This window comes from Heterocephalus glaber, unplaced genomic scaffold (assembly GCF_053883595.1).
Source record: "Heterocephalus glaber isolate CG9 unplaced genomic scaffold, H.glaber_assembly_v1.0 deba00001497, whole genome shotgun sequence".
Lineage (NCBI taxonomy): Eukaryota > Metazoa > Chordata > Mammalia > Rodentia > Bathyergidae > Heterocephalus > Heterocephalus glaber.
Genome location: NW_028258320.1, coordinates 23,756,974 through 23,784,193, shown reverse-complemented (window position 1 = coordinate 23,784,193; position 27,220 = coordinate 23,756,974). Strand labels below are relative to the sequence as shown.

The 27,220-nt window shown below is 36.3% G+C and overlaps 1 protein-coding gene across 2 annotated transcripts in view; it reads left to right on the top strand.

The window, feature by feature from the left end:
* Positions 1 to 26,704, top strand: part of Reep3 (receptor accessory protein 3) — a 98,746-nt gene extending 72,042 nt beyond the window's left edge. For both annotated transcript variants that reach the window (XM_004858256.4, XM_087185510.1), the window contains 6 exons: positions 934 to 1,010; positions 3,692 to 3,812; positions 3,988 to 4,101; positions 15,518 to 15,665; positions 22,294 to 22,439; positions 23,138 to 26,704. In XM_004858256.4, the coding sequence (XP_004858313.1) occupies positions 934 to 1,010; positions 3,692 to 3,812; positions 3,988 to 4,101; positions 15,518 to 15,665; positions 22,294 to 22,439; positions 23,138 to 23,194 (663 nt within the window). In that variant the 3' untranslated portion in view covers positions 23,195 to 26,704. The remainder of the gene's footprint in view (positions 1 to 933; positions 1,011 to 3,691; positions 3,813 to 3,987; positions 4,102 to 15,517; positions 15,666 to 22,293; positions 22,440 to 23,137) is intronic.
* Positions 26,705 to 27,220: the final 516 nt, after the last annotated feature.

The window sequence follows — 27,220 nt, the reverse complement described above, 5'->3', positions numbered from 1 at the left end:
CAAGTTCATTTTACCTTTCCTTGCCATAATTCTCTTATGTAAGATGGAAATAATTATATTTTCTGCTTCATAATGATGTTGAATTACTAATATGTGATTGTACTTAGCAGTCCCTAGCCCATGATTGGCATGGCATTATGTATTTGCTATTATGTTCCTGAGCAGAAGGACAGAGATAAGTGAAATTCAAACCTACTTGAGAAATAAGAAGGTCTATCTATGGAGGTAGAGAAAAAGATGTAAATTGGGGGACATAAATGCAACAAAAATCTGGCAGCAGTCTTTGAAAAGCATGGCACCAAGAAACTCCAGAGTCAGGGACCACTTAAGACGAGTTAACCAGTTAAGTTAGTCTAGGGAGTAGGTAAAAATGTCCTGAACTACCAGTGTGGAATTGGAATGGAAGGAGAAAGATGGTCAGAGTTTACAGGCTGATCTGAGGAGGAGGAGAAGAAAAACACTAACTCAGAATCAACCTAAGTGACTAGCATTATGAATGTATCATTAATAGAATTAATAATCCCAGGGTTGCTCTTCAGTTTTTTTAATAATTTCTGTGTATCAAGAAATAAGGAATGCAAAATTTTGCAGACTAATGAAGATTAGATGTGATTGTATTATTTTACTACATTATTTATGTAATAATAAATAGCTAATGATCATCAGTAAATGTGTAAGTAACATGGTTTAAAGAGCTTTCCTCCAGTTAGGAAAAATATTTCATGTTTTCCCAATTCTTTGATTTAGATTCTTAAATAATATTGTATCAGGCCCCAGAGATCTGTTATTCTTTGATTCATTTATCTCAAGAATGTTAGTATAATGATATAAGGCATTCAAATATTAAAAACTTGAAAATTGAACCATTACCCATCAAATTATTCAGAGTTGCAAATCATTTCAGTTGTTTAATAAGTATTTTTATAATTTCAGGTTCGCTGGATGATGTACTGGATTGTTTTTGCTCTGTACACTGTGATTGAAACAATAGCAGATCAAACAGTTGCTTGGTAAGTTCTGTTAATAGGCCTACACATGCTTTTTCAGATGTCCTGAGTTCTTATCCTGCTCGTGTTAGTAACTAAATGAATTCCATCAAGTCATCACTTGTCCAACCTCTCATTTTCTTCATCTGCTTTTGCCATAAGAACATTACTTTTTGTGTAGCCCCCCTCCCTGCATGAAGACACTTCACTCTGCTCCCCACATGCTACTCTGCCCACCTCCCAAACTCTACCCAGTTATCGTGGAGTAGAGAAAGTTGGCTGACATCTGTTTTTGTTTTGTTTTGTTTTGTTTTGGTACTGGGAATCGAACTCGGGTCCTTGCACTTGCGAGGCAAAAGGGAGAACCACTGAGCTAAATCCCTGGCCCCATCATCTGTTTTATACACTGATGACTTCAGACTTTTTTTCTTGATCAGTTCTTAAGTGACTTCTCTTCTGAAGCCTACAACATCTGATTCTAGCATTTCTTCCCCACGCTTAAAATTTTTCACAGGGCCTGGGGATGGCACCACACCTGCCTGGCAAGCGCAAGGTCCTGAGTTTGATCCCTGGTACCAAAAAAAAAAAATCTCTTCTCCACAGACATTCAAATTGGACAGCATCCATGTGGTCATCCATTCAACACCAGCTCCTTGGCTACTCTGTTCCAAATTGCATGAGGCAAAATTAAAGCATCTTTATTTCCTTGAGGATTTAACATTTTTTCAAGAGCAATCCTTAATGGAAGAATTCGAATGTCTTTGTGCCTCCTTTCAGTAGTGCATTTCCATCTAAACCCTGCCGTCAGTTTTTTCACATTTAACTTATGATCTTGCCAGTGTTCAATTCCCCAAGCCACGTAAACTTCAGCCTAAAATAACCAAGTTATCATTCTTAATTTCTTTACCTGGGCTACCAGATGCACCCAAAAAAATTCACTCAACAGCACTTATAAGCATCACTTAAACTTCACCATTCCTTTTATTTGCTTTTAGTCAGTTGCTGCTTCTATTCCCTCTGTGCCTACATCACACCTTTACTATTCTCTCTTTGAGCTGTCTTTCCCACTTTGCCATTCTCATTTTCTCATAGCACTTTAGGTCCCCTTGGACTTGCTAGGAACAAAAATAGAAGTCATCAGACTTAAACATTCTTAATAACCTGCCGTTATTTATGAATTGCTGGGTATCCACTCCCATATTTCCTTGGTTTTATTTTGATGGCACAGGGATGCTAAGCACATACTCTACCACTAAGCTATACCTCCCTAAGCCCTCATCTTCTTACTTGAAATATATTTTCCTCCCTCTGTCCCAAATCCATTCATTCACCTGTTATGTTTTTGGAGTGGAGGTTTGAGGGAAATTTTTCTTTTTATTTCTAAGTGGCAGAACACAGATCCCAAACCTTGGTAGGTGTCTCTAAGTTTCAATTTTATTTTCTTTTAAATCTTCTCATTTTTTCTGATTTAAAATGTAGCCTGTATACAATTTTTATTTATTTTTTATTTTTTCCTTGAATTCTTTTATTGGGTGTATACAGTTTTTTAAAGGGTAGAAAAACACTAATGTGAATATTGAAAGTCAACAAACTTCTTTGTGGCAAAGATGCTTTGTTGACTACACACAGTCAGTCCTCACAGCCTCCTCCCTACCTGTGCACCTTTGCAAAAGAACCCAGCCTTGCTTAGGTCGTTGTGTAACTTGGTGCCTCCTGGGCCACAAGATGCTTGGCTTCTTTTGAGATATTGTTTAACTTCTGGCATGGCCACAAATAGCCCTCTAAAGTACAGTGGGTTAGACAACATTTATTTCTTACTCAAGCCACTTGAGAAGAATGGTTGACTGCATCTTTGCTGGGCTCAGCTTAGTTTTCGATGTCTTCTCAGCTCAGCAACAAGGTTGAAGAATAGCTATGCTCATGGCAGAGGCAAAAACTTAAAGCAAGAGGTTGAGGGCATTGGACTAACAGAATCAAGGGGCATCTAAAGCTTCTGCTTGCACGTGACGTGTTACTGTCTCGTTCTGTTGATCAAAGCAAGCCATGTGGCTAAATATAGTCATTGGTTGGCAAAGTGTGTTCTACCTACAGGAAAGGTACTGCAAAGTCACAGGGAAATGTCCATGAGTGTTTAACCCTAATTCCTAGTCTCCACCACGGTAATTCCCTTTACCCTTCAATTCCAAGTAAAATTTGCAGTTCTGGCCAAATGAGATTGGAAAGGATGTTTTCTCAAAGTTGTGAGAAAGATCAGGAAATGTGCATTTGGGGTAAACATTATGCACTTGGAGCATATAAAGTTGTACCCTGGTGTTTTTGGAGTTATGTCATGTATTTCTGCAACAGCTCACTCACAGTTTTCCTGCATCAGCCTCCCAAGTGGCTGGGGTTACAGGCCTGTGCCACTGTGTCTCATGTTAAATGCTGTTAATGTATTCTCTTAACTGTTATACTTTGGCAGCTTGCCTGTACTTGCACCAAAGGAAGAATCTTGTAGTAGAAGACATGAATCTCTGTGGGTATCAGTTCGTTCTTTGGTTAACTTATCCAAGATTAAGATGAATTTGTCAGTTCCATCATGGTTGTTTCCCTGATCACTTAACTTCTACGTGTGAAAACTTAACACAGTGACTAAACTTGAAAAGTGGTTTTGTGATTTCCACATTGTTTGTAATTTTTTCACCAGCTTTCTTTTTTCTTGTTAGGTTTCCCTTATACTATGAGCTGAAGATTGCTTTTGTCATATGGCTGCTCTCTCCCTATACCAAAGGAGCAAGTTTAATATACAGAAAATTTCTTCATCCACTTCTTTCTTCAAAGGAAAGGGTAAGATATATAATCTATTTCCACGAATCCTTTTTTAGAAATGTTTGTAGATAACGTGCTTTCTACCACAAAATTTGTGAAACTATTATATGGTAAGAAAGTCCTACTTTTTGGCTTCTTAACACTTTATAAATAAAATTAACATCTATAGTTGTTTTTATTTTTGTTTCCACAGGAAATTGATGATTATATTGTACAAGCAAAGGAACGAGGCTATGAGACTATGGTAAACTTTGGGCGACAAGGTTTAAACCTAGCAGCTACTGCTGCTGTCACTGCAGCAGTGAAGGTAATTTTCATTTATCTTTTTTATCTACTGTCATACTAAATCAGCAGAAAAAGAAAGGTGGCTTTTTTACTTCAGACTATTATAAAAGTCAGGTAGGAGTTTGCATTATATTTATTCTAATGCTAGAATGACTAGGTAATTTTAGAGATATTTTAACATTATGTTTTTTATAAATACTCAGTATTTTAAACTCTTAGCTGATTATAAAAAGAGTTAGTTAATAAATAAAACATACCTGAAAATGTCATTTTGTCATAATTTTCCCACCTTTAACCTTGAGATAGTTTGAATAAATCACCTTAAGTAAAGATGACCATTCTTCTTTCTCTGTCTTTGGTGTTTTCTCTCTCGATGGCACTATCTTGGTAGGATTTCTGGCTTACTTCTGCACCTCTACTTCAATCAATTTGAGGTAACTGATTATTCAAAATAAGGCATGAAAATGTTCTTAAAACTTGAAATTTTACTTAGTCAATTACTAATGTCATTTGCTGTGTTTGCAAGCCAATGCCTTCTGTGAAAATTTGCATTATAGCTTTTGGATTTCTGTGCATGTAGTAATTGGTGTGGTTTATTTTAAATACCATAGCATAATTGATTTTAGTGTGTGGTATATGGAAAGAAAATAGGCTTCATATCCAGAAAATGCCAAGTGTGACTTTCTAAGTAACCACAGGCAGTTTACTTAATTTCTGTGTTATTTGCTTCACATATAAATCGGGGTAATATACCTATTGGTGAGAGCATATATAAGTGAGTGCTTATGAGTGCTTGCTCCTATATTGTGAGAATTCTATAAACATTAATGCCATGTATTTCATATCAAGTAAAAATTTGAATTTACTGGTATTAAGTTAAATTGAGAATAAATATTCAGCTTTCAAATCAGGCTCTTTGAGTTATTGTGAGCTAAAAACAACAATACTATGGAAAGAAATATTTCACTTAAGAGGTGATTGTATAAGGCCAGGGATTTAGCTCAGTGGCGCCAGCGCCTGCCTCACAAGTGCAAGGTCCTGAGTTTGATCCCTTGTACCCAAAAAAAAAAAAAGAGGTGATTGTCCATAACTGCAGTGTTGAAGGGATGTAAAATAAGGTTGCTTTGAATTAGCAGATACCTTTGGCACAAGTGTCAAAATTAATATAATCAACAAGGTCAGAGTCAGATTATGTAGCAGTGTCGTAATGAGAATTAAATGGAAATTTATTAACTAGATATATAGATATAGATATGAGACAGCCAGTTATTTTTTGTTTTGTTTTTATAGAACTGGGGATTGAATCTAAGACCTCTTGCATGCAAGTACTGTATCAGTGAGCTACACTCCCATATAGATTTCCTATTATTTAACTTTTAAAGCTTCTTCTATGAAAGGTAGGTTAATAGCCATTAAAATAGCAAAATAGTCAGCTTAATAAAAATACATTCTTGGCTTCTGTAGCTGTCAGAAAAGATCAGGAGATTCAACATTTAACAGCTAAGAATTCTCAAAAGAGAAAAAAGATACAAACGTCAAAGAAATAATACAATAATATTCCAGTAACATTCTAGAAGGGAAGAGTATGAGTTTCCACATTAGAAAAGGCGACACAGTACCCAGCACATTAATGAAAAGAATGAACAACTCTATGCAAAATCCTTGTATACCCCAAAACACCAAGGATCAAGAAAGGATTCTAACCAAGATAGATTACATAAAGGTACAAATTTCCAATGATTAATGTCATTATATTGTATACCTAAAATGTACCAATAAAATTAGAAAAAAAGACAATTCTAAAGATCCCAAGGATAGAAAGCAATCACATTCAAATGATGTAGCATCAGAATGGCATTACATTTCTAAATGGTGACAGTAGAAGCTTGAGGACAGAGTAATACCATCCATGATCCTTGCCCTCATGTTCTGCAGTGTAAAGCTCTGAGTCATGTGTGAGCTTAGAGTTATTTTTTAATTTGACACATGTGAAATCACAAATTTTACCTACTATACATGCTTTGTCAAGGCAGGTATGTTCTACCAAAGCTAGAGAATTAAAAAAAAAAAAAAAAAGATCCAATGGGATCTGTGAAGCAGGCTCTCCAGCACAATAGGGAGATGGCAGAATTCCAAGAAAGGGCGCTGCACACCAGGTGCAAAGTGCAAACTGCAACATTGGGTGTAACATGTAAAAGGTGCTAAGCAGGATGTCTCTGGGAAGAGTATGTCATGAGAGATCCATTAGGTTTAATACTATGCAGGAAAGATGCTTCAGCCAGCCAGAGCACATTGTGTAATCATTCGGAGGACTCACTGTGTAAAGAGATAGCTGGTACCTATCTAGCTGCACATCAGCCTTGAGCACCATGAAAAATGTATTTGAACCAAGGTAAAGAGGGAGGGTAGGATGACTAAAAAAATGAGGTTAAAAAAAAAAGGCATAATCATTAACGCTGGAGGGAAAAAACAAAAGTTATGTAAGAAAGGAAATATCATAATACAGCCTCAGCCCAGTAGTGAGCAGCATCTATGTTTTATTAATGAGAACACAAAGGATTTAACAACTGCGATTTTGCTATATTGGGAGGGTGAAAGAGGGAGGATGGATGTGGAAGAGTGCTAAAGTCCTCACCTGTCACAGTGAGAAAGCAGAGTGTTTTAAGTGGTCGTATCTGCAGGTAGATAAAAAGAAAAAGACTAAAAACTTATTTTTCATTTGTTATAAAATTTAGCATTATTTGACTTTACCAACCAACCAACCACATATATTTAATTATATGTAAATATAATGAAAATGATTTCTGAATTTTTCATATTTAAAAAGCATCATTCTACATGATTCTGTGAAGAAAAATTGAAAATTAAATTTCAATTTGAAAAATTGTTTTAAAAACAGACATATTTTAGGTCATTTTACTAAAGATAGAAAAAAATTCTTTTTTCCTCCCTACTTTATCACTTAAACATGGTTGTAATCCTGCTATTGTGTGAGACACCTTTCTACATATTATGCCTATTTAAGGGGATTTTATTTTCTTTTATTTTGACTTACGTTTACTACTTCTATACCCTGTATGAGAAATCAGTCTTCACTGTAGTATTTTATCCTTATTCTCTCATTATTTTGTATACTTGACTTCAATCAGTATTTAACATCCTTACATATCATTTATTTAATGTCTATTTAATGCGTATTATAGGGTAGATACTGGGGATGCAGCAGTGAAAAAGATAGAATCCCTGCACTCACAGGTCTCTATCTCTCTGTAGCTAATGTCTGTATTCACTAACTGAAAAACGTTATCCCATCTTTTGTTGCTAAGAGACCACCCTCCATCTTCCATTATCAAATTAAATATTATCTAACAAAGATTTTTATTTAAAACTGCTATGAAAGTAATCCTTATTTCTCTAGGGATTTTTTGTGTGTGTGTGGTTTATTGATTTTAAGTATGTGTTTAGCACCTTAAAGTCATCTCTCCATCCCCAAAGGCAGAAAGCAGAGAGCATAAAAATCATCTAAGTTACTACTGCAAAACACATATCCCATAACTGAAATTCATTTTGGAACTGTCCCTGCTTGGTAATGATGTCAAGATTCTTTTATGAAGATCTCTGATATGAGGTAGCCTTCACCATTCTTACGATGCATACAGGAATGTTAGAAGCTCCATCCTAGAATCTGTTTTATTAGAAATAGTCATTAAACATGCTGAGCTCAGCATACTGTTAGTGCCATTTGCCTCAATTTATATTGTATTTATTTTAAAGTTGCTAAAATTAGTTTCATCTCTGGAAGCACCAGAAAACGGTAGTCTTAGAAGAATCACTGAACCAGATACTTAATACCCATGAATAAATTGAAAGTGAAATAGGTCAAGTTTAAGAAAAAAACTGCAAGAAAGCTACTAGTAAGACTGGAGAATTGTTTTGAAATTTTATAATACACAGTTTTGTAATACACAGTTTGTAAAAAATATCTTTCAGCACCAGGGGTGGTGGTGCACATCTGTGCACTCCAGCACTTGGGAAGTTGAGGCAGGAGGATTGCCACAAGTTTCAAGCCAGCCTGGTTTACATACTGAGTTCAAGATCACACTAGACTGGACTACACAGCAAGGTGCTGTCTCCAAAAACTAAATATATATATAAATATATGGAACAATCCACTGGACACCACCCCCCGCCCCGCCCCGCTCATCTCTACAGCCACCTGGTTCCACACTACAAAGACAAAGAGGACACCAGACCACCAGACCATGGTACTGAGTCCTGCTGCTCCTGGCCCAGAAGTAGGGGCTTCTGAGCCGCCGTCCCACTGCTCCTGGTCCAAAGGAAGGGGTTTCCCGGCCACCAGCCCTCCGGCTGCTCCCAGCCCAGAGGAAAGGGCATTTGGACCACCATCCCTACCGCTGCTCCCAGCCCCTGTCCCACCTCTCCCAGCCCAGAGGAGGTAATCCATGCAGGCGCCAACAGCACCCCCCCCTCAATTGAAATGAGAAAACATGTAAATAAGTCTCAAAACCAGACTTCCAGATCACCTACAGCAACCCCAAAGGGAAATGAGTTGGAACACTCTGATACTCAACCACCTGGACCCACTGAACTGGCAACAAAAGGGGATCTGGAAAAAATGAAATCAGAAATAAGTTCTCAGATAACAGGAGAAATTGTGCTCCTAGTGCAAGACATGATTAATAAATCTAGAGAGGAGCTCAGGAACATGATGGAATCCCCAACATAGGAAACAAATGGAATCCATAAAACAGATGCAAATAGATTTCCAGGACATGAAAAACTCCATTGAAAGTCTACACAGCAGAATGAGCCAATGTGAGGACAGAATTTCAGATATAGAAGATTGCAATTAGTGACCAGGAAAAGAAAAATTGCTTCAAAATTATAAGGGACCACGAGAAATCAATCCAGCAGCTGCTAGACAATGCAAAGAAGAATAACATAAGACTGATTAGAGTCAATGAAGAAACAGCAGAGAGTGCAGATGACATAAACTCTCCGCAGAAGTAATGGCAGAAAACTTCCCAAGCAGGGGAAAAGAACTTGACATACAGATAAGTGAGGCATATAGGACTCCAAATATCCTTGATCAAAAAAAATCTACACATAGGCATATAATTGTTAAGATTCCAGAAACTCAACAGAAGAACAAAGTTCTATAAGCAGTCAGAGAAAAGAAACAAATCACATACAAAGGAAAGCCCATCAGAATCACAGCAGTCTTCTCAACACAAACCATCAAGGCAAGAAGAGCTTCGAGTGACATATTCCAAGCCCTACAAGAAAACGGCCTCCAACCCAGATTGATGTACCCTCCAAAACTATCTTTCAAAATTGATGGAGAAATAAGATACTTTCATGACAAAGAGCACCTTAGGAACTTCGTGAATACCACACCAGTACTCCAAAGAATTTTACACAATATCCTAGGAACAGACATTGAGGATCACAACCCCAGGAAGCAAAGCACAATGAACCCATCTGGCATGACAAGAAATTAAATGTAAAGGGGGAGAACCCAACAAAAAGAAAAAGTCATGGCAATGACAAGTCAATATGTTTCAGTTATAACCATCAATGTTAATGGTCTCAATTCACCAATCAAAAGAAATAGACTGGCAGAATGGGTCAAGAAGCAAAATTCAACAATATGCTGCATACAAGAAACACTTAATTCAAAATGAAACTCATAGACTAAAAGTTAAAAGGTGGAAAACAATACTCCATGCAACAGGAACCCAAAAAAAAGCAGGAGTAGCTATCCTCTTGGCAGATGAAGTAGATTTCAAACCAACACTGATTAAGAGAGACAAAGAAGGACACTACATCCTTGTAAAGAGAACAGTCCAAGAGGAAGAGATGACAATCATAAATATCTATCCACCAAACACCAGTGCGCCCAACTATATAAAACAAATACTAACAGACATGAAAAGTCATATATGCACTAATACAATTGTAGTGGGGGACCTCAACACCCCACTGTCACAAATAGATCAACTAGACAAAAAGTAAGTAATGAAATACTAGAACTCAATCGAACTTTTGAACAAATAAACTTAACAGATGTTTACAGAGTCTTTCACCCCACAAAATCAGAATACACATTCTTCTCAGATGCACATGGGTCATTCTCCAAAATAGACCACATGCTCACACATAGAACATGTTTAAGTAAGTGCAAAGGAATTGAAGTAATCCCCTGTATATTATCAGATCATAGTCCGATGAAATTGGAGATCCATAGCAAAAGAAACTCGAAAAATTTCATAAACACGTGGAAATTGAACAACACACTTCTGAATAACCAATGGGTCACAGAGAAAATTAAAGAAGAAATGAGACAGTTCCTTCAATTAAATGAAAATGACAATACAACATATCGGAATCTATGGGACACAATGAAAGCAGTCTTACAAGGGAAATTCATAGCAGTGAATACGCATATTAGGAAAACAGAGCGAGCCCAATGAAACAACCTGATGCTGAACCTCAAGCTTCTAGAAAAAGAAGAGCAGGACAAGCCCAGACCTCATACAAGGGAGGAAATTAGAATGATCAGAGGAGAAATCAATGCAATGGAGACTAAGAGAACATTACAAAAAATCAATGAAGCCAAGAGTTGGTTCTTCGAAAGAATCAACAAAATTGACAACCCCTTAGCCAACCTTATCAGAAAAAGGAAAGAAAAGGCCCAAATCCACTCAATTAGGAATGAAAAGGGTGAAATTACAACAGACCCAGCAGAAATACAGAGGATCATCAATACCTCCTTCCAGAACCTATATGCCAATAAGATGGACAACACAGAAGAAATGGACAGATTCCTAGATACTTATGAATTACCAAAGTTGAACGAAGAAGACCTAAAAATTCTGAACAACCCAATATCAACCAATGAAATTGAAAATGTAATTAAAAACTTACCAGCTAAGAAAAGCTTGGGCTCTGATGGCTTCACTGCTGAATTCTACAAGACATTTAGAGAGGAACTGCTGCCACTACTGTTGAAACTCTTCAATGAAATTGAAAGGGAAACAATACTCCCAAATTCATTCCTGGAAGCAAGCATCACCTTGATCCCCAAGCAGAGAAAGACCCAACCAAAAAGGAGAACTATAGGCCAATCTCACTAATGAACATAGATGCAAAAATTCTTAATAAGATAATGGCAAACAGAATGCAGAAGATCATCAAGAAGATCATACACCCTGATCAAGTGGGATTCATCCCAGGGATGCAAGGATGGTACAACATACTCAAATTAATCAATGTAATACAGTATATCAATAGAGCCAAGGACAAAAACCATATGATTATCTCCATAGATGCAGAAAAAGCATTTGACAAAATCCAACATGCATTTATGATAAAAACCCTACAAAAAATTGGAATAGATGGTCTCTCCCTCAAACTGATAAAAGCCATCCATGAAAAACCAACAGCCAATATCCTACTAAATGGTCAGAAACTGAAATCCTTCACACTAAAATCAGGAACAAGACAAGGATGTCCACTATCACCACTCTTGTTCAATATAGTTCTGGAAACATTAGCCACAGCAATTAGACAAGAGAAGGAAATAAAAGGAATAAAGATAGGAAATGGAGAAGTCAAATTGTCATTCTTTGCAGATGACATGATACTGTATATAGAAGACCCCAAGAACTCCACCAAAAGTCTTCTAGACTTAATAACCAAATTCAGCCAAGTAGCTAGTTACAAGGTCAACACACAAAAATCAATCGCTTTCCTCTACACAAATGACAGACTCACTGAGAGAGAAATAGGGCAAATAATTCACAATAGCATCCAAAAAACTGAAATACCTAGGAATCAACCTAATGAAAGAAATCAAAGACCTCTTCTCTGAAAACTATAGCACTCTGAAAAGAGAGATTGAAGATGATATCAGAAAATGGAGAGACATCCCCTGCTCCTGGGTAGGAAGGATTAATATAGTGGAAATGGCCATACTTCCAAAACTGCTATATAGATTTAATGCAATTCCAATTGAGATCCCAGCAGCATACTTCATGGACCTTGAGAAAACAATCCAAAAATTCATTTGCAACAAGAAGAGACCCCGAATAGCAAAAGCAATTCTAGGTAACAGAGACATGGCAGGGGGTATCACAATCCCCAACCTGCAACTATACTACAAAGCTACTGTGATAAAAACAGCATGGTACTGGCAAAGAAACAGACCTGAGGACCAGTGGAACCAGATTAGAACATGCAGAAACAATGCCAGACACATTCAGCCATCTCATCTTTGATAAAGGAGCCAAACACCCTCACTGGAGGAAAGATAGCCTCTTTAATAAATGGTGCTGGAAAAATTGGGCTTCAACTTGCCAAAGATTCAAACTAGACCTATATCTTTTACCATACACTAAACTTAAAATCCAAATGGATTAAAGATCTAAATATTAAAATAGAAACTCTGAACCAGTTGAAACAGAGGTTAGGTAGAACTCTTGAAGACATCGGTGTAGGAAAAGGTTTTATGAACAAAACCTCAGTTGCCCGTGAACTAGCACAAACAATCAACAAGTGGGATCTCTTCTTATTAAAAGGCTTCTGCACAACAAGAGAAACTACCAGCAGTGTGAAGAGACAACCCACAATGTGGGAAAAAATCTTCACCTGCTCTTCCTCAAACAAAGGTCTACTATCTCAAATCTATAAAGAACTTAAAAAGATCAGACCTCCCAAATTTAAAGACCCAATCCAAAAATGGACATCTGAAATGAACAGACATTTCTCAGACAAAGAAGTAGAAATAGCAAATAAATACATGAAAAAATGTTTAACATCATTGGTCATTTGCGAGATTCAAATGAAAACAACGCTGAGATTCCACCTCCAGAAAGAATGGCTGCTCTCATGAAATCAACCAATAACAAATGCTGGTGGGGCTGTGGGGAAAGAGGAACCCTGCTCCACTGATGGTGGGAGTGTAGACTGGTGCAAGCACTGTGGAAATCAGTATGGAGATACCTCAAAGAACTAGGACTGGAAGTTCCATTTGACCCCGCTATTCCACTGCTGGGGATCTTCCCCAAGGAATTAAAAGAATCATACCACAGTGATATATGTGAGCCCATGTTCATAGCAGCATAGTTTGTGATAGCTAAAACTTGGAAACATCCCAAATGGCCATCAACTGGAGACTGGATAAAGAAAATGTGGTTTTTTATATAAAATGGAGTACTACTCAGCCATAAAAAAATGAGAAATTAGACACATTTATCACCAAGTGGATGCACATTGAGGCGATACTCTTAAGTGAAATAAATAGGACACACATGTGTAAATACCGAATAGTTTCTCTGGTGTGAGAAACTGAAAGTGTAAATAAGGACTAAAATGTATAATAGGTCATGTGAAATAGGAAGAAAAGGGGCAAAGGGGAAGGAAGTGGGAGGGCTAGGGGAAAGAATAGAAGGGATTGGGATTAATATAAGAAAATGGAAAAATAGGAACAAAATCTTTGTAAATAGGGAGGAATGGAGGGGTTGAAGGGACGGCTGGGCAACGGTGTAAAATAACCAAGAGAGATTATGTAAAGGTGCAAATTTCCAACAATGAATGTCATTATATTGTATACCTAAAATGTACCAATGTTTAGAATGAATAATCGATAATGCAAAATAGGAAGAAAAGGTCCAAAGGGGTAGGGGTAGTGGGAGGGGCAGGGGAAAGGAAAAAAGGGAAAGGGAAAATGCTGAGAAATGGAAAAAATGGAAATAATGTCTTTGTAAATTGGGACAGGGTGGAGGCGATGAAGGGAGGGCTAGGAATGGGGAAAAAATAAGAACCAAGATGCATTATGTAAAGGTACAGTTCCCAATGAGAAATGTAATTGTATTGTATACCTACAATGTACCAATAAAAGAATTTAACAAAAAAAAATAGTAATTCCTTATTACAGTTCAAAAAACATGATGGAAGTACGCAGCACAAGTAGGTTATGAAAATAGCATTTGGTTTTGACATAATACAGTATGCTATCAGTAAACCATAGTACTGAATCAAGACTCGTGAGTCAAGACCTTTTTCTTCAGGGTAAAATACTGTACAAGTTAGCAGGAACACCCAAAGATTTGTAACACTGTCGACTTTGAAATGTAGAGTTGAACCATTATGGTTGAGTTTCTATGGTAATATTATAACTAGAGGCAATCACAAATTCCAGTGTATCCAAGGAAGAGACAACTGGTATAAAGCCTTGAGAAGAATATTTTTAATCTAGCTATAAATAAGAAATATCTGTATACTATGTATATATATACTATATATATACTATATATATATATATATACTATATATATATAGTATATATATATAGTATATATATATATATACTATATATATAGTATATATATAGTATATATATACTATATATATACTATGTATCTGTATAGTATACTATACTATACTATACATCTGTATACTATGCAAATTTAAAATGAGTAAATTTAGAAACTACTTTTTTTCTTTTTATAAAGCTTTATAGTTTGGGGGCAAATGTAGATACATCTGGAAAATTCAGAAAATGTCCCTTTTAAAGGGCAATGATGAAAATCATTGAACTTTCTGCAGTAAAAGAAGTGTTCTCTATCAGTAATGCCCTGTACTGGATCCATTAGCCACATGTAGTTGTGGAGCATTTGGAATGTGGTTAGTGCAATTAAGAAAATGAAATTTTTATTTTAATTACTTTACATTTAAATAACTTCCTGTGCCTAGTATCTAGCATATTATTAAGGCAAAATAACTTCCAAATTGTATAGTAGTAAACATGTCTTAGCAGATAGTGAATTCATTAACAATATTACAGTATCACATAGCCAAAGTTCTTTGGCTCTTTAATTTTTCTATCTTGTTCTAGGTACAGCTATTATCACATTTGACTTAGCTTAGCTTTTAAAACTGTCTTCACTCTGAAAAGTTTTCCTAAAATCATAAACTCTTAAGCTCCAAAGTGCTATTTTGGTTATCGCTAGTCCAGGATATTGAATCACGACTTAAAACTATGGATACTATTTTTCTCTTAGGGTGATCTCATCATATTTTTTACATTTTAAAATTAAATACAATGCTGAAATATTTGGGATGAAATGTACTAATGTTTACAACTTTGAAATGAATAAAAAATTGAAATGTATTGATGGATGGATAGATAGTAGATATAAGGCAAATATAGCAAAATGTAAATATATCATGCTCACTGTACAAGTCTTTTCACTTTTCTGAAAGTTTTGTAATAAAATATTGAGGAATGTTACTAATGTAACCAAATACCACCAGGTTTCATAATAAAGTGTTTTCATATTTTAAATGTTAAATTAAGCACATTGAATATTTTGAAGTTTGATTTTTCTTGAATTTACCACTTCTATATTAAACAGAGCCAAGGAGCAATAACTGAACGTTTAAGAAGCTTTAGTATGCATGACTTAACAGCTATCCAAGGTGATGGGCCTGTGGGGCAAAGACCGTATCAGCCTTTACCAGAAGCAAAAAAGAAGAGCAAGCCAGCCCCCAGTGAATCAACAGGTGTGCTTATTTGTTTTAATATATGGTCCTTTCGTAATTGGGTTTATGGGTCAAGATGGGTACTAAAATAACAGACATTAACTGTTTGAATTTTGGTAGGTAAATTTACTTTTAAGCTTATGTTTTTGAGTTTTATATTTTACCGTAGCTCGTTTTCTCCATATTTTCTCCAAGGTTGGTATTTGCTGACCATGGAAGTCATCCAACTATGATAGCAGCAGTAGCCTCTTCTGCTTCCTTGAATTGTTAGAACCTGTGGGTGTGATTACTTCCTGACCACCATGCTCAGTTCTGACCTGTGATCCATACTCTTTCTACTCAAATGATGTAGTAGCAATTAAGGAGTTTTATAGTTAAGCACTGCACAAGTATGGATATTGACTCGCAAGATAGAAAAGTTTAAGCACATGACGGAAGATGATTCAGTTTGAAAGTGGGACCATTTCCTACAAGTGGAAAATGTGTTGAAATTACACATTCTACTTCACTAACTTGTAGTCATATTCTCTATAAATTATGACCATATCACAGTTGCTGTATTTAATATACTATTGTGATCTTAAAAGCATACACATAAATAAGACATAGTTCATCATTTTAACACATGTAATAGAAGTTTTAGTTCAAGGTAAGGCTGATACCTAAGATCTTCAGGACATTTTCTATTAATGTGTTAATCCATAGGTAAAGACTTAATCTTTTCTTTAAAAAAGTAGTTTTCTTTTGAAAGAGATTGAAAATCATTCTTTATAATTAAAACTAATACAAAATAATCCTTCCATTAAAAAGGAAAAACACGCCGGGGATTTAGCTCAGTGGTTCCACCTCCTGCTTCGAAAGCGAAAGGTCCCAAGTTTGATCCCGGGTACCAAAAAAAAGGAAAAACAATCAACTTTTCCAAGAATGAATAACTTTGCAAAGTTAGTAGCTATTATCTAAAAGATAGTAATTAATCATTGGCCATTGATTTAGTAATGCGTTTCAGAATGAAGAACAGTTGGGCATGTTGGTGCACACCTATGATCCCAGCACTCTAGAAAACCGAGGCAGGAGGATCACCAGTTTGAGCCCAACCTGCGCAGCTTAGCGCGACCCTGTCTCAAAAATTTAAAAATTAAAAAGGACTAGCCATGTAGCACAGTGCCCCCACACACACACACACAGTAGTAGTAAAAACCATTGAACTTTGAGCCATTGCCTATGTTAATATATTAGTAACATAAAAGTAGTCCCTAGGGCCGGGGATTTAGCTCAGTGGTTCTGCCGCCTGCCTCATAAGCGGAAGGACCTGAGTTCTATTCACAGTACTTAAAAAAAAAAATAGTTCCTAATATAGACCTTTTTACTGATTTTGATTTGCTGAATATATTATATTTTTTCAAATTTAGACCAGATATTTAAATTTTTCATCAGTAATTTATTTAAAATTATATTTAGGGCCGGGGATTTAGCTCAATGGTTCCGGAGCCTGCCTTGCAAGCGGAGGCACCGAGTTTTATCCCCGGTACCAAAAAATAAATAAATAAAAAATAAAATTGTATTTAGAATTGGTTAAGAGTTATGTTCCAATTACCTAAATAAAAACAGGATTATAAATATGAAAATCCATAACTTTTTTTTTGGTACCGGGGATCGAACTGGGGACCTTGTGCTTTCGAGGCAGGCGCTGGAACCACTGAGCTAAATCCCCGGCGCTGGTAGTCATATTTTAAATGTAACCAAAATATTTTAAGATACTGAGGTGCTCTTTAGTCCTTTTGTTAAATTTCAAAGCATGAAATTAAAATAATTTAAGATTTATAAAAAATAAACGATGTTAGAATAACTGCTAGAATTAGAAGTTGGAGTAGAAATTGAAGCTTATACCTTTACCCCAAACCTTCAATCAGAATAAATTCTTTGGTACCGGGGATTGAACTCGGGTCCTTGCGCTTGCAAGGTACGTGGTGAAACCACTGAGCTAAATCCCAGCCCTCAATCAAAATAAATTCTTAAAGTGTTAACATTTGAATGTAAGAAACCATCCAGCAGGAAATTCCTGTGTATATTTTTATTCTCTCAAGATAGATAAACTTTCTTAAGCCTGACATCAAAGTCAGAAAATACAACAAAAGTTTGAAAAATTTTTCTACATTAAAAAAGAACAGTTAAACTGCCCTGCAGGAGGAAAAATAATCACACTATGAAAAAGACAAATTGCAAATTCAGAAATGTTCTCATTATGTTTTTCAGGCCAGTGGTTCACATTTGCAATAATCTAGAAATGCTTACAAACTGATTATTGTCAATTTTATTAAAGAGTACAACTGACCAAGTAATATATAAAAAAAGATCTTCAGCTTCTGATAGTAAAGAAATAGTAAATTTAAATAGTAATAATTTTACAAAATTCAAAGAAAAGTTTTTAGTTAATAGTGTTCTGTGTTGGTAACTGTTCCAGTTACGCATCTATTGCTGCATAACAAACTGGCCCAAACTGGTTTAAGACTGTCACCGTCAAGGGCCGGGGATTTAGCTCAGTGGTTTCACCACCTGCTGCACAAGCGCCAAGGACCCAAGTTCGATACCCGGTACCAAAAAAAAAAAAAAAAGACAGTCACTGTCACTTTCCTTACCTCACAGATGAGAGGGGTGAGTGGATTCAGCAAGGCAGCTTTGCCTCTGCAGTCAGGCTGCATCTGTGACTGGAACCATAATCTCAAAAGAGACCTCACAAATGTCCTGTCTGGGAAGAGCCAAATAGCCCTTGGCCAGAATGACTGGGACTCACACATGTGTCTCTGTGTGGTCTCCACATGGTCTTGGGGGGAACTTGGACCTCACTAGCTGCTGAAGGCTCCCAGAGCCAATGTCCCATGAGAAACTAGCAGAAGTCCTGTAGTATCATTTCTGCCACATTTTTGTCAGTAGTTATGGCAGGTACAAAGGCCTGTGAGATTTAGGGGAAGGCAAAAAGAATTCATGGACATGTTTTAAAACCACTACAGCAAACATTAAGAAACAAACTCATGTACATTGTATGAGTTTAAAATAACCCTTTTGGATGATAATCTGGCATTAATCAAAATTTATTTCCTTTAACTCAGCAAGAAACTTCTAGGAATATGTCATAAGGCAATAATCAGGAAAGTGTTCAAAGATACATATACAAGAGTGTTCATCTTTGGCTGGGCATGTGGCTCAGCAGTAGAGCACTTGCCTAGCATGAGTTCAATCCCCAGCACTGAATAAGAAGTTCATCTCATTTATAATTACTAATATTGGAACAAATCAAATGCCTAAGATAAGTTATTATGCAAAACATGATGTATTAGCATGAAAAATATTAGTATATACAATACTGCCTTTAAAAACATATCCAGATTGTAGGGGAAAAATAATAAAAAAGTACTTGCATTATGATCCTTTCCTGTAGATAATGAAACGATTCCATATATGTAAAGGGTTTTTTTCTTGTTTTAGTTTTTCAGGGCAAGATCTTGCCAAGTAGTTCAGGTTGGCCTCAGACTCGCCTAGATCCTCCTGCATCAGCATCCTGAGTGTAAAGTGATTTTTTAAATGTATATTCATACATTTGAATGAAATGACTAAAATGTTAGCAGTATTTAGCTCTTAGCTGGGCATGACAGTACACGCTTATAATCCCAGCACTATGAGAGGCTGAGGCAGGAGGGTTGCAAGTTTGAGCCCAGCCTGGGCAATTTAGCCATTAAGGAAATGCTGTCTCAAAATACAAAAATTACAGCCAAAGATAGTGGCACATTCCCATAATCCCAGCTTTCAGAAGACTAAGGAAGGAGGATCCTACAAGTTTGAGGTCAGCAATTTTTACCTCAGTGCAAAGGCCCTGGTACTGCAATACCCAGTACTGGGAAGAAATCTTTTACAGAACTCAAATCTAATCTTGTTACCTTTCTGCTTAAAATACTTCAATGCCCTCCCCCCATTTCTCTCTGAAGTTTAAATTCAATAGGTTCCCAGCCTTGTTCTCCCACTGCATCTTGTCCCACTATATGGAAGCCTGAGCCTTTCATGATTTGGCATAAGGACAGTTCCTCCTATATGGCTTTTTCTCTACCCCATCCCCTACCCCAAGTTGAGTTCAATTGTGTACTGTACCCCAGATGCTCCCATAGCACCTTGTCCTTCCTTATCTTCTATTTATAGCAGTACTGTAATGCCCATTAGAGTCTTTCCTCTGATGGTCTATAAATTTCTTTCTTTTCTTTTTTTCTTTTTTTTTTGGTACCAGGGATCAAACTCGGGTCCTTGTGCTTGCAAGGCAGGCAACAGAACCACTGAGCTAAATCCCTGGCAGGTCTATAAATTTCTTGAGGGTAGAAAAAGACAGCCATTTCCTTTCCATGTGAAATGAGAGCCAATTAAAATAGCAAGGACTGTGCTTATTGAACAGTAGTGTTGTGCTACCTACACCTGTGGCCTTAGAGAACTTTTTGATCACAGTCACTTCATTTCTGATACTTGATTTCTCACTCTGTGTTTTGCCACATTGGGATCAAGAATATTATGTAAGGGCTGGGGATTTAGTTCAGTGGTGCTGCTGCTTGCCTCACAAGCACAAGGTCCTGAGTTCGACCCCTGGTACTGTAAAAAAATAAATAAATCAAGAATATTATGTAAGCAACAGCAATAAAAATAATAATCTATGCTGGGATATAGTTACTTATCTGGCATCTGCAAGGCTTTGCACTCAATCCCCAGGACTACAAAAATGAAAGAAAAATTTCAAAAAAGAAAATAATCTGGAAATGACAACCTAAAAACAAAATTTTTTATTATCCTCAATTATAGAATTATAATTTTTAAATATTTGGCAAATTAGAAAAGGAAAAAAGAAATTTTGAATTACCTAAAAGCCCATTTCCATGCGATACATTGGTTTTATTTTTATGTTTTTCCTTTGTTTGCTTCTTAATGTACATTTTTTCCTACTTAATACTGCATCAGGTCATTCTCCCAGGAGTGTAACCCCATGCCCTGTCCTGGCCACCCTGGCCTCTGTGTTTCTTCCAAGCACACTTGCTCCTCTGCTGCCCTAGCCCTCCCCAGAACACACTCTTTTGACTGATGCAGTTAAACAAAGATCTTGGCCTAGAAGATGACTGAATGTACTTCAAAATCCTTTTTAACCTCTAGCCTAAAATTCTCTCAGCATAAAACTGTACGTGCCTAATATACGAAGTTGTTTATATTATTATGAGAGTAAGCAGCTTATTAACAACTCTTTATGGTTTGCCTAGTGAGTCTCAAATTATTCGTGTCCTGGGAGAGCAGACTAAAGAACATTTATTCAGTGTATTTTTCTTTATATGCAAGGAGTCTTCTGTCCCTTACCTCCTCCTGAGCCTGGAAATCTTTCTTCTTCCTCATCTCATGATTTAAATATGTATACCTCTTACCTTTATTAAATGATTATTTGAAACTTCATGGGGCCTTGTAACCTCATCCCTGTCTTTATAACTAACCTACCCAGTAGTACTCTGGCAGCCTTAGAATTCCCTTGTCTTGTTCTCCCCAGGAGCTTTAAGTCCTGGCTTTTATTTTTTGTTTGTTTGTTGTTGTTTTTTGCTTTTTGTTTGGTGCCAGGGATGGAACTGAGGACCTTGCTTGTGAGGCAGGCTTGGTGCCACTGAGTTAAATCCCAGGTTTTTAAATCGGGAGCCATTACCATAAACATCACCTAGAGACTTGTTAGAGATGCACATTTTAGCCCACCCCAGCCCTGCTGACTCAAGCTCTCAGGGTGGAACCCAGCAATCTGTGTATGGTCAAGTTCTTTTAGTAAATCTAGCAAGTACTAGTTTGAGAACCTCTGCTACAGAGATGGGAGAGTTCCTGTCCCTGAGTTCCACCCTCAGAATACTCTCAGACTTCTTTACCCGACTGACTGCCTGGATGTATGCCTATCAGCCAGTCTTTATAGCTACCAGATCAGCCTGTTAGCACACCCGCGTGATCTCTTGTTGACCTTTCTAATGCTGCCTGTCTTTGCTAACTAACATCTGTCGTCATAGCCTGTGATGTTTTCAGTTACTGTTGCCTGCCTGGCTGATTTTTATCTCAGCAGCTGCAGCACAGTTGGTGTAACATCCCCATTGCTTGCCCCCAGTGAACTTATATTGTCCAGAGTTGTAGCCCCTTTGCAGCTTCTTTGGTTCACTCTGCCATTCCCTATCTTATGAGATGGGGTGAGGGGACCTTCCTAAGTAAGTCAAAGGCAAAAAAGGACAGGCCAAAACCTGCTAATGCTTGGGTTGGTTAGAAGTGATGAGAAAAGATGAGAAGATACTATAGTATATCTAGTTATGTTCACTGATTCTTTTAGCAGGATGAATGTGTTACCTCCTAAAAATTGTTTTTAATAAATGCACAGTAAAAATAAGAATGGCCAGGGAGAACTTCCTGGAGGAAATGAATTATGATCTTTATCTAGAATAGTGCAGGGAACAGAGATTAATGACTGGGCAGGGAGCACATTCCTGATCAGAGGAGAGAGCAGTCACCGGGCAAATGCAAAACATGCAGAGGACTGCAGACAGACGGGTGAAAAGCTGGTGCCGGCTGGTGTCCTTTTACCAAAACATGCTGTTTTTGACAACTTGCTTAGCTTATGGAATTCCACTGAAAGATGGAGATGAGAAAACAGATGAAGAAGCGGATGGGCCATATTCAGATGATGAGATGTTAACACACAAAGGCCTTCGCAGATCACAAAGCATGAAGTCTGTGAAAACCGTCAAAGGCCGAAAGGAGGTTAGTCAAGTATAGTTGTTTTCCTAATGATTAGTATTCAGGGATTTCCCCGGTGCATTATCATTTAGGGTAATGATCCATAAATGACGGGTTGGAATTGTAGAGAAGCATTTTTTTTTTTTTTTTTTTTGTACCGGGGATCAAACTCAGGTCCTTGTGCTTGCGCAGCAGGCAGCAAAACCACTGAGCTAAATCCCCGGCCCGAAGCATTTATGTTTAAAAGTCTTCATTCAGACCAGATGTATTAAGATACCTGGAAAATTTTTCTTTCTGGAAATTTATAAAATGTCAAATTCCTAGTCTTACAGTATTTAGTGAAAATGGCGTTCCCACATAGCAAGTCACACAGTTACTATGAATACCCAGTCCCAGCCCTATGCATAAAAAAGGAAAGGTAATATCAAGAGTTACGTAGTTTTGCTTTCAACCAACCTTACATAATGATAAAATAATAAAGGTTTATCCATAAACAATAATAGTTAATGTTTTGGTATTAGTGATAATCTACTGTACATAGTCAACATAATACCAACTACATTTTAATGAATATGTACATAGTGCTTTTTTATATATGCTTACAGGATAATTCTTTGTATCAGAAAGATTAGAAAATTACTATAATTATGCATTATTAAATCCTATCTTATTTTAAAAAGTAATCAGTCTGATTCTTAATAACATTACATTTTTCTCTTCAGGTGCGGTATGGTTCACTAAAATATAAGGTGAAGAAGAGACCACAGGTGTATTTTTAGTCATCTAACTTCAAGTATCACAAGACAAATATACCAATAAACCAACTTCATTTTCTAACATGTTACCTTCAGGATTTACACATTACAATAATTCCTTACATTTTGGCAATGATAAGATTTGTTTCATGAATTTAAATATTTTTTATTTCTTTAACAATTACTTTTAAATATTGACTAATAAAGGTGATCATACAAGGTTTATTAAGTTATGTACCTGAAATTATAGGAAATCATGTTACACAGACCCACAGTATACTTGAAGCGTCTCACTGTGGTTCAGGATATGTTAGCCTCTGTGGTGTTACAACGAGTTTACCTCCAGCAGCTGTGTTGTATCTGGTCACACAAGAACAGTAGCTAAATAGGCCTCTGATTAGGCAGTGACATCACAAGGATCTACAGTAAGATAATAAAGTATGTTTTATATGTTCTTTACATTTTTACTTTTATACTTTCTCCCTTTTTTTCACCTTTAACTGAAAGGTTTTGAAACAAATATTTGAAAAGCAGATATCCATATAGCACTTTCTTGACTAGTTTTGCACACTTAAAAATTGTTTACTTATTTTACAACTGTACATTTCCTTTAAATTTTATTGACACTCAGTATTGTTATTTGTCATATTCTGACGTGTCAAATTTATGCCTTGAAAAACATCTTTCTTGCAGGTTTCATTTGTTAAATTTATTGGATTTCTAATATTAAAACATAGCTAACTGTTCGATTTTTAACTTTTTAAATTATCTTCTTTACAAATGAGAAGTTATTTTAAACATTAACCAGTTTTCCACATGTAACTGTATAGTGTCAGCATATTTTATCAACACCAATTATAATTGTAAAAATGGTAGTAGCTTTTGTGAAATAGAGTCAGAGTCCAGTATAACAGTTAGGTCTCTTTTAATTCATAAAATTATCTGATAGTCAATCCATTCACAAGCTTAGCGTTCATATGTGCTGCTGGTTTATAAGTCTGGCATTGACTAAAATCATCTGAATCTTTCTGGCTGAGATAATTTCCTGAATATGAGTGCCAATGCAAACTACAGACATCATTAATCCTACATATCAGAAACTATTAGAAATTTTTTTTTTTTTTTTTTTTTTTTTTTTGCGGCACCGGGGATCAAACTCAGGACCTTGCACTTGCCAGGCAGGTGCAGCACCACTGAGAGAAAAATACCATTTTTAATCCAAAAAATTTGGAGATCTTGACCCATGAGGCTTTTTTTTGGTTATACTAATAGTTGCGCATTATGAACCCTAAATCAGTATATTTTGGGTGATGATTCTTGTGATCAGTAATGAACTTTGTAGTTAACATGCTTGTTCAGATAATTTACTTTGACCAGTCTACTTGATTGCACAAAAGAACACAATGAGAGAGATGTGTGAGATCTTTGACTCTTCTACCTTTTAAGAAAAATAAGCCAACTGGTAATGTTTATTCAAGACCCCCTCAGAGTATTGGTTGAGAACAGAATGTTTACTCAGAAGCACATTAGTATAATTCATATATTGCCTCTTGATATTAGTCTTAATATTTTTTAGACACCTTACATTGTTTTGTTTTGTTTGTTTTTTGAGACAAGAGTCTCGCTATGCAGTTCAGGCTGGCCTCAAACTCACAGTGATCCTGCCTTAGCCTCCTGAGTGTTGGGATTACAGGCATGCGCCACCATGGCTGGCTCACATTCTTGGGACCTTGAACTTGCAAGGCAGGCGGCAGCTCACATTCTTGATACATAATCCCAAGTAAAAATTCATTCCATCTTTTTTCTCCCAGAGTTTAAATCTGAATATCTCCATCTACTTTAACTTAACTAATTTTTAGCCTCTTCATTTCTAGAAGGACTCTCTAGTTTTGTTCTAAATTCCTATGAATTCAAAATGTTTGGAAGCAAATTGTATTTATATTGCATGGTGCTCGACTTGGCTATAAATGCTACATCATGCTTCTTTTTCCTACAGACATGCAGAGGCAGTGTTATCTCAGATTGCCTGATCAGGTCCTATAAGTCATAAAATGTTGTCTGTTGGCACCATTTTACCTTTTTCAGTTCTAATTACTCTTAGCATTAAACCTGTCCTTTGGGCTAGGAATGTAACTCAGGGGCAAAGCATGTGCTTAGCATGAGCAAGGCCCTGGGTTCAGTCCCCAAGACACACGTACATACTATCCAAGAACTATTTATCTTCAAGAAACAAAATGCTTCATTAACAACAACGCCACATTCAAAGAAGCAACGCAGATCCTTTAGCATACTCCTTCCCCTTCCATCCTTCTGATATGTTTTTGCTATTGAAACCCTTATTCATGATTGATACCATTGTGTTCTCTCACATTCTATCTCTTGTTTTACATTTCTTAAATTTTGGTATTGTCCCCTAACTGTGTTTTAGCATGTCCTTCTCTTTGTGTAATAAGCTTATACATTTGTGTTTCTTTCAAGGTGGAATAGGTCTTTTTGTTTCTATGAATTTAAGTCTACTTTTTTTTTTTCCTTTTTTTTGTACCAGGGATCAAACTCAGGACCTTGCACTTGGGAGGCAGGCACCAGAACCACTGAGCTAAATCCCTGGCCTAACTCTACTTTTAAAAGACGTACATTTACCGTAGACCAGAGTGCCTTGCTTGCCCCGCTACCACTTGGGGCCTGGGCCTTGATACACAAGTCCACTTGACTCAGGGCACTATTTTGGTAGCTGTTGGAACTTACCCAGAAATTGCAGCTGGTATTTTTTTTAACTGTACATTCATTCAGCTTGTTCACTAGTGCTTAACTATTTCCCAAAAGTTTATTCTTACTCTATTATACTATATACCATTTTCTATGGTATAAAAAAAGAGCTAGCTATAGGTCTATTGCTAAGTAATTAATTATGCAAACCTACCTAGGTTCTACATAAGATCCCTTCCACACATTTCATTGTATATATGTGTATTTGGCTAAAAAATGATACTGCCACCATTACTAATTATAAATACTTGACTACACTGATTGATGGAACACAATTATTAAAGTGTTTTCAGGGATCTTTTTCCACGTGTCACCACCAAAGATTTCTGCAGTGTTATAAAGTATGTAAATTTTTGTAAAGCATGGGTTAGATAAATGTGTTTTCTTTCTTTCTTGAAATAACACATAGTTTGTACTTTTGGAAAATGCTTGAACTTTTATGTTAGTAAATATATAATACTATCTTACATTAAATATAAGTAATTTTTATGTTTTAATTGGAAAGGGCTAAATTCTCATTTAATATCTTTTTTCAGAAAAAAGGAGTTAATATATATTTAAAAGAAATTTCCTGTTTTCTCCTGTGTAGGTTGATTTATTTGTGAAACAAGTAAATTTTGAAACCATTTCTATTGTGATATGCGGTATGTATTTCTTAGAAAATATCATCTAAGGGCCAGGGATTTAGCTCAGTGGTTCCAGCGCCTGCCTTGCAAGCGCAAGGTTCTGAGTTCGATCCCCAGTACCAAAACAAAAAAAAAAGAAAAATATCATCTAAGAGTAAAGTTTTCTGAAAGGAAAATAGAATGTTTTTCCCCTAAATGTTTTTAATGTTTAGTCTTTTAGTAGTATTTGAAGATTTAATGTGTATTAACCATATTTAAACATTGACCAATGGCTTAACATTTTCTCTTCTAACATCTTTTATATCTATGTACTTTAATAACTAAGAGAATTTTAGAAATTTTAGAATTTTAGAAAATTTTACTCTTTGTAAAAGCTACCTTTTAGCCCAGAATGTGGGTAATTTTACAAGTGTATTTTTTGAAAACTTAATAAAATAAACTCATTTTATTAGTGGCAATTTGTATTGAGCATGTCTTGATTAAGTAGTGCACAATATACACACCTTAAGATTACAAATCACAGACCAAATTATAAAAAGCATATAGAAAAAAAGATAAACAGCATGTAGGACTGCACAAGAAACACTGACTTGCTAAATTTAGACGTTAGAAAGGGAAGACAAGAAAAACAATGAGTACAAAAACTCTGGCCGTCAAC